Source organism: Oncorhynchus masou, unplaced genomic scaffold, assembly GCF_036934945.1.
Source record: "Oncorhynchus masou masou isolate Uvic2021 unplaced genomic scaffold, UVic_Omas_1.1 unplaced_scaffold_10191, whole genome shotgun sequence".
Taxonomy (NCBI): domain Eukaryota; kingdom Metazoa; phylum Chordata; class Actinopteri; order Salmoniformes; family Salmonidae; genus Oncorhynchus; species Oncorhynchus masou.
In genome coordinates, this window is record NW_027016610.1 from 1 (window position 1) to 9,244 (window position 9,244).

At 42.4% G+C, this 9,244-nt stretch overlaps 1 gene segment (V, D, J or C); it reads right to left on the reverse strand.

The window, feature by feature from the left end:
• Nucleotides 1-1,299: 1,299 nt before the first annotated feature.
• On the reverse strand, nucleotides 1,300-8,997 carry LOC135538921 (T-cell receptor beta-2 chain C region-like). The segment is given in 5 exon segments: nucleotides 1,300-2,252; nucleotides 7,076-7,104; nucleotides 7,258-7,606; nucleotides 8,580-8,673; nucleotides 8,974-8,997. Coding segments are annotated over 5 exon segments (624 nt in total).
• Between the last annotated feature and the right edge of the window lie 247 nt (nucleotides 8,998-9,244).

The window sequence follows — 9,244 nt, forward strand, 5'->3', positions numbered from 1 at the left end:
CCAGGTCTGTTTGTGCTGTCTTGTCAACTCCTATGGTCATTACCTAGCCTGATCCCAGGTCTGTTTGTGCTGTCTTGTCAACTCCTATGGTCATTACCTAGCCTGGTCCCAGATCTGTTTGTGCTGTCTTGTCAACTCCTATGGTCATTAATTACCTAGCCTGATCCCAGGTCTGTTTGTGCTGTCTTGTCAACTCCTATGGTCATTACCTAGCCTGATCCTATGGTCATTACCTAGCCTGGTCTGTTTGTGCTGTCTTGTCAACTCCTATGGTCATTACCTAGCCTGGTCCCAGATCTGTTTGTGTTGTCCTGTCAACTCCTATGGTCATTACCTAGCCTGATCCCAGGTCTGTTTGTGCTGTCTTGTCAACTCCAATGGTCATTACCTAGCCTGATCCCAGATCTGTTTGTGTTGTCCTGTCAACTCCTATGGTCATTACCTAGCCTGATCCCAGGTCTGTTTGTGCTGTCTTGTCAACTCCTATGGTCATCACCTAGCCTGGTCACACGAGGATCTGTTTGTATTCCTGTCAGCTCCTATGGTCATTAAATTACTAGCCTGATCAGAGTCATTTGTGTTGTCCTGTCAACTCCTATAGTCCATTACCATAACCTGAGATCTGAGTCTGTTTGTCGATTTGCAATCATACACCAACTCCTATGGTCAGGGTGACAGTGACCACACAAACTATGGTCATTACCTAGCCTGATCCCAGGTCTGTGTGGATCACTGTCAACTCCTTGGTTTAGACGTTGATCCAGGTCTGTTTGTGATCTTGTCAACTCCAATAGATTTACACTAGCATGGTCAGGATCCAGTGTGTTGTCTGTCTCTGTCAACTCCTGGTCACGAACCAGCCTGGTCCAACAATGTCTGATTTGTGTTTAGTTGTCAACCCCTAAAATTAAATTCACTGCTCTTTCCCAGGTCTGTTTGTGCTGTCTTACCAACTCAAATGGTCATTAATCAATGTGAATCCTTCTTAGATCTGTTTGTGCTGTCTTGTCAACTCCTATGGTCATTACCTAGCCTGATCCACATAAGTCTGTTTTGCAGTTGTCAGTACATTATAGCACAGGTCAGCCTGGATCCAAGGTCCATTGTGCTTCTATTTTGATTTTAAGAGGAGATCTCAACAATCTGTTTGTGCTGTCCATCCCGCCTGGTCATGTACATCAGTGGGCTCAAATAGCATAGCGTAGTTTCAACGCTATTTGTAAAACGTATTGTGAGGTGGAATCTACTTAGAATAATACTTTTTTTTAAGTTTTTTACTGTTTTTTTTTGGGGGTGAAATTTAAATCACAGGATTGTGTCATGATGGTAAACTAATTTCAACATTGACAAAATATGTTGAATTTTGATCGATTTTAAACAATATCAGATATTCAAAGTCAGGGTCACTATCAGAAACAAAACATTATGCTGGGCAGCCCCTCCTACTGGAGAGTTCATCTGTCTTCCATCCCAGGTTTTAACGCAGTCACGCTTCGCTATGCTATTTCTCACTGATTATGACCTCTGTGCTTATCGTGGGACAGACTGTTGAGAGATCTCCTCTTAAAATCAAAATAGAATCTCAAATGGCATTGATCCCTTGTACCGTGTGCTATAATGTAACTCTCAACTGCAATCCAGCTCATGTGGTTGTGCTATGAGATGAAGCCCAGTGATAACACATTAATCTGTTCTATAAAGGATTCAATATCTGACAGTGTATCCCCATTTGAACTGTGTTGTGCTTTTAGATGGTTGAAAGAGCAGTGATAGACATTTGGTTGACAACTAAATCAGAAATCAGACATTGTTGTTTTCCATTTGAACATGTTCGTGCTTTTAGATGGTTGAAATCACAGGGATAACACACTGGAAATTCGACTAACTTTTGGCTGTCTTTTTGATTGGGTGAATATCAATTGTAATCTCATTGATCAACGTCTAAACCAAGTATTTCCCAATGATCCACGTTGAAATGACGTGGTGTGTCCAGTGGGATCTGTTTGTGTGGTCACTGTCACCCTGACCATAGGAGTTGGCAAGACCGTACTAAACTGATCTGGGACTCCTTCCGCACAAGGCAGAGATAGAAGAGGAGAGAGATGGCTGTGTGATGAACCTTTATCATATTTGCAGTGAACTCACCTGGAACTTCCAAATCATAACCATGACGACCAGGCCATAGAAGGTACTCTTAGCGATGAAGATGCTGTAGGCCAGCTTGGCAGTCTGGGTGCTCTTCACATAGTAATCTGCAAGGACAACAATACATTCAAATGACCTTGATTAAGGTGGTATCAGATGATATTGTTAGCAGATCATCCATTGAGAAAAATACAGCATAACCAATGATCTAGGTCAGTGTTTCTTGGTCCTGGGGATCCAACCAATGATCTAGGCCAGTGTTCCTTGGTCCTGGGGATATAACCAATGATCTAGGTTAGTGTTTCTTGGTCCTGGGGATCCAACCAATGATCTAGGTTAGTGTTTCTTGGTCCTGGGGATCCAACCAATGATCTAGGTTAGTGTTTCTTGGTCCTGGGCGATCCAACCAATGATCTAGGTTAGTGTTTCTTGGTCCTGGGGATCCAACCAAGGGTCTAGGCCAGTGTTTCTTGGTCCTGGGGATATAACCAATGATCTAGGTTAGTGTTTCTTGGTCCTGGGGATCCAACCAATGATCTAGGTTAGTGTTTCTTGGTCCTGGGGATCCAACCAATGATCTAGGTTAGTGTTTCTTGGTCCTGGGGATCCAACCAATGATCTAGGTTAGTGTTTCTTGGTCCTGGGGATCCAACCAATGATCTAGGCCAGTGTTTCTGGGTCCTGGGGATCCAACCAATGATTTAGGCCAGTGTTTCTTGGTCCTGGTGATCCAACCAATGATTTAGGCCAGTGTTTCTTGGTCATCAGTATGCAGGTCATCAGTATGCAGGTCATCAGTATGCAGGTCATCAGTATGCAGGTCATCAGTACAGTATGCAGGTCATCAGTATGCAGGTCATCAGTATGCAGGTCATCAGTATGCAGGTCATCAGTATGCAGGTCATCAGTATACAGGTCATCAGTACAGTATGCAGGTCATCAGTATGCAGGTCATCAGTACAGTATGCAGGTCATCAGTACAGTATGCAGGTCATCAGTATGCAGGTCATCAGTATGCAGGTCATCAGTATGCAGGTCATCAGTACAGTATGCAGGTCATCAGTATACAGGTCATCAGTATGCAGGTCATCATACAGTATGCAGGTCATCAGTAAACAGGTCATCAGTATACAGGTCATCAGTATGCAGGTCATCAGTACAGTATGCAGGTCATCAGTATGCAGGTCATCAGTACAGTATTCAGGTCATCAGTATTCAGGTCATCAGTATTCAGGTCATCAGTATTCAGGTCATCAGTATACAGGTCATCAGTATTCAGGTCATCAGTATACAGGTCATCAGTATTCAGGTCATCAGTATACAGGTCATCAGTACAGTATTCAGGTCATCAGTATGCAGGTCATCAGTACAGTATTCAGGTCATCAGTATTCAGGTCATCAGTATACAGGTCATCAGTACAGTATTCAGGTCATCAGTATGCAGGTCATCAGTACACTATTCAGGTCATCAGTATGCAGGTCATCAGTATGCAGGTCATCAGTACAGTATACAGGTCATCAGTATGCAGGTCATCAGTATGCAGGTCATCAGTACAGTATGCAGGTCATCAGTATGCAGGTCATCAGTACAGTATACAGGTCATCAGTATGCAGGTCATCAGTATGCAGGTCATCAGTATGCAGGTCATCAGTATGCAGGTCATCAGTACAGTATACAGGTCATCAGTATGCAGGTCATCAGTATGCAGGTCATCAGTATGCAGGTCATCAGTATACAGGTCATCAGTATGCAGGTCATCAGTATGCAGGTCATCAGTATGCAGGTCATCAGTACAGTATTCAGGTCATCAGTATACAGGTCATCAGTATACAGGTCATCAGTATGCAGGTCATCAGTATGCAGGTCATCAGTATACAGGTCATCAGTATACAGGTCATCAGTATACAGGTCATCAGTATGCAGGTCATCAGTATACAGGTCATCAGTATGCAGGTCATCAGTATGCAGGTCATCAGTATACAGGTCATCAGTATGCAGGTCATCAGTATGCAGGTCATCAGTATGCAGGTCATCAGTATGCAGGTCATCAGTATGCAGGTCATCAGTATGCAGGTCATCAGTATGCAGGTCATCAGTACAGTATTCAGGTCATCAGTATGCAGGTCATCAGTATGCAGGTCATCAGTACAGTATGCAGGTCATCAGTATGCAGGTCATCAGTATACAGGTCATCAGTATGCAGGTCATCAGTATTCAGGTCATCAGTATGCAGGTCATCAGTACAGTATGCAGGTCATCAGTATGCAGGTCATCAGTATGCAGGTCATCAGTATACAGGTCATCAGTATGCAGGTCATCAGTATGCAGGTCATCAGTATACAGGTCATCAGTATGCAGGTCATCAGTATGCAGGTCATCAGTATGCAGGTCATCAGTATGCAGGTCATCAGTATGCAGGTCATCAGTATGCAGGTCATCAGTATGCAGGTCATCAGTACAGTATTCAGGTCATCAGTATGCAGGTCATCAGTATGCAGGTCATCAGTACAGTATTCAGGTCATCAGTATGCAGGTCATCAGTATGCAGGTCATCAGTATACAGGTCATCAGTATGCAGGTCATCAGTATTCAGGTCATCAGTATGCAGGTCATCAGTACAGTATGCAGGTCATCAGTATGCAGGTCATCAGTATGCAGGTCATCAGTACAGTATTCAGGTCATCAGTATGCAGGTCATCAGTATGCAGGTCATCAGTATGCAGGTCAGTCAGTATACAGGTCATCAGTATGCAGGTCATCAGTATACAGGTCATCAGTATGCAGGTCATCAGTATGCAGGTCATCAGTATGCAGGTCATCAGTATGCAGGTCATCAGTATGCAGGTCATCAGTATGCAGGTCATCAGTATACAGGTCATCAGTATGCAGGTCATCAGTATACAGGTCATCAGTATGCAGGTCATCAGTATGCAGGTCATCAGTATGCAGGTCATCAGTATGCAGGTCATCAGTATACAGGTCATCAGTATGCAGGTCATCAGTATGCAGGTCATCAGTATACAGGTCATCAGTATGCAGGTCATCAGTATGCAGGTCATCAGTATGCAGGTCATCAGTATGTAGGTCATCAGTATGCAGGTCATCAGTATGCAGGTCATCAGTATGCAGGTCATCAGTACAGTATTCAGGTCATCAGTATGCAGGTCATCAGTATGCAGGTCATCAGTACAGTATGCAGGTCATCAGTATACAGGTCATCAGTACAGTATGCAGGTCATCAGTATGCAGGTCATCAGTATGCAGGTCATCAGTATTCAGGTCATCAGTATGCAGGTCATCAGTATGCAGGTCATCAGTATACAGGTCATTAGTATGCAGGTCATCAGTATGCAGGTCATCAGTACAGTATGCAGGTCATCAGTATGCAGGTCATCAGTATGCAGGTCATCAGTACAGTATGCAGGTCATCAGTATGCAGGTCATCAGTATGCAGGTCATCAGTACAGTATTCAGGTCATCAGTATGCAGGTCATCAGTATGCAGGTCATCAGTACAGTATGCAGGTCATCAGTACAGTATACAGGTCATCAGTATGCAGGTCATCAGTATACAGGTCATCAGTATGCAGGTCATCAGTATGCAGGTCATCAGTATGCAGGTCATCAGTATGCAGGTCATCAGTATACAGGTCATCAGTATGCAGGTCATCAGTATACAGGTCATCAGTATGCAGGTCATCAGTATGCAGGTCATCAGTATGCAGGTCATCAGTATCAGGTCATCAGTATGCAGGTCATCAGTATGCAGGTCATCAGTATACAGGTCATCAGTATGCAGGTCATCAGTATGCAGGTCATCAGTATACAGGTCATCAGTATGCAGGTCATCAGTGCAGGTCAGGTCATGCAGGTCATCAGTATGCAGGTCATCAGTATGCAGGTCATCAGTATGCAGGTCATCAGTATGCAGGTCATCAGTACAGTATTCAGGTCATCAGTATGCAGGTCATCAGTATGCAGGTCATCAGTACAGTATGCAGGTCATCAGTATACAGGTCATCAGTACAGTATGCAGGTCATCAGTATGCAGGTCATCAGTATGCAGGTCATCAGTATTCAGGTCATCAGTATGCAGGTCATCAGTATGCAGGTCATCAGTATACAGGTCATTAGTATGCAGGTCATCAGTATGCAGGTCATCATACAGTATGCAGGTCATCAGTATACAGGTCATCAGTATGCAGGTATCAGTATGCAGGTCATCAGTATGCAGGTCATCAGTATGCAGGTCATCAGTATACAGGTCATCAGTATGCAGGTCATCAGTATGCAGGTCATCAGTATACAGCTCATCAGTACAGTATGCAGGTCATCAGTATGCAGGTCATCAGTATGCAGGTCATCAGTATGCAGGTCATCAGTATGCAGGTCATCAGTATACAGGTCATCAGTACAGTATGCAGGTATGCAGTATACAGCTCATCAGTACAGTATGCAGGTCATCAGTATTCCGTTCATCAGTATGCAGGTCATCAGTATGCAGGTCATCAGTATGCAGGTCATCAGTATGCAGGTCATCAGTATACAGGTCATCAGTACAGTATGCAGGTCATCAGTATGCAGGTCATCAGTATGCAGGTCATCAGTATACAGGTCATCAGTACAGTATGCAGGTCATCAGTATGCAGGTCATCAGTATGCAGGTCATCAGTATACAGGTCATCAGTATGCAGGTCATCAGTATGCAGGTCATCAGTACAGTATGCAGGTCATCAGTATGCAGGTCATCAGTATGCAGGTCATCAGTATGCAGGTCATCAGTATACAGGTCATCAGTACAGTATGCAGGTCATCAGTATGCAGGTCATCAGTATGCAGGTCATCAGTACAGTATGCAGGTCATCAGTATGCAGGTCATCAGTATGCAGGTCACCATTAAGGTATGCAGGTATAAAATGGGCACATTTACCTGTCGTTATCTCTTCCCCACTTTGACCTGAAAGAAACAAAGAAGGAGAGTTTCAGATGAGATTATACACCACGGTACCACTTAGACATTGGGGAATGCATTGGAGCCTCAAAACTAGTGTACTAGTTCAGTCAAATCTCTTTCTTCTCAGAAACACAGACAGTGTTCATTGTTTTATTACCTTGAGATCTCCACTAATGGTGTCATTCACTTTTATATTGTCAGTCCCATTGTAAAAGCTGACATTGCAGGTGAATCTGTTCTCTGGTTTGTGCCATTCCTTGGCTGGGACTCTCAGTCTGCTGGTGATACTGTATAAACCATCTTCATCCCACAAGGCCCTGTTGTCGGTCCCGGCACCTTCAGTTCTGTTGACGTTGTTGACTTGCCAGAAGACCGTGACGTGGTCGGGGTAGAAGCGGGTGGCGACACACACTAGGGTCTTCTTCTTCTTCTTGTTTCTATCTTCACACTCCTTAGCGGAGGGTGCGAGGACTTTCACTGTGGGTTCAGTGACTTTGATGTTTGGATCTGCATGGAGAAAACAGTGGAGTATTTTAACACTCAATCAATGGCTCTGTTTGCTGTCGACATCATACCTGAACCCGAGTGCTTTAAAACACAGTTCATCACAAAATGAATCAATGAGACAGTTCATCACAAAATGAATCAATGAGAGAGCTCATCACAAAATGAATCAATGAGAGAGCTCATCACAAAATGAATCAATGAGAGAGCTCATCACAAAATGAATCAATGAGAGAGCTCATCACAAAATGAATCAATGAGAGAGCTCATCACAAAATGAATCAATGAGAGAGCTCATCACAAAATGAATCAATGAGAGAGTTCATCACAAAATGTAATTAATCACAAAATGTCATTAATAAATAAATGTATGCCAAGTCAAACACATAGAAACACATTCTTACAGAATTCTTATAGTACTATTATTACTAGTATTCTTACAGTATTCTTATAGTATCATTATTACTACAGTAGTATTACAGTATTCTAACAGTATTCTTACAGTATTATTACAGTATTCTTACAGTATTACTACAGTATTCTTGCAGTATTCTTACAGTATTCTAACAGTATTACAGTATTCTTACAGTATTCTAACAGTATTACAGTATTCTTACAGTATTACTACAGTATTCTTACAGTATTACTACAGTATTCTTGCAGTATTCTTACAGTATTACTACAGTATTACTACAGTATTCTAACAGTATTACAGCATTCTTACAGTATTACTACAGTATTCTTACAGTATTACTACAGTATTCTTACAGTATTACTACAGTATTCTAACAGTATTCTAACAGTATTACTACAGTATTATAACAGTATTACAGTATTACTACAGTATTATAACAGTATTCTAACAGTATTACAGTATTCTTACAGTATTCTAACAGTATTACAGTATTCTTACAGTATTACTACAGTATTATAACAGTATTCTTACAGTATTCTACCAGTATTACAGTTTTCTTACCCAGAACTGTTAGCTTAGTTCCCTCTCCAAAGTAGGCAGCATAGGCACCAGAGCACACCACATCCTCACAGACAGAAAACCAAGAGGATTCTAGCTACCCATTGGTGTATTTGCAGTAGTTTGGCTTGTAGCAAAGGAAGTTTTACTGTATTTCTAAGCATGTCTATGTCGACAGAGCATAGGGCTAATTCACTTTATCATGAGCTCTTTGTACAGCTTAAATGTCCCTCCCCCCTGAATATGTTCATGCTCAACTATGCCAGGAATGCAAAGCAAACAAACCCTTTAATTTAAAAATAATTTCAGGATAAAAAAAAAACAAGAGAACGTCTCTTTCAGTAACAGATAAACCCATGACGGCATAGATAACAGATGACAGAATCAGTTTTCTCACCCAGAACTGTGAGTTTGGTGCCATTGCCGAAGTACGCCTGGTTGGTGTTCACACTGATACACAGCTACAGAAATAACTCCCTCCTCACTACTCAGTACGAGCAGAGATTAGCTGTAGCCTTTACACCCCAACCTGCTGTCTTTGGTTGTTGGATTTTGTTATTCTATGAAATGTAATGACACCACAAAATCATTTCCAGATTATTTTGAGATGAAAATGATCATTGTTTTGACCTAAGTACCGAAGACGGTGTCTGGTTGCACTGCTAAGG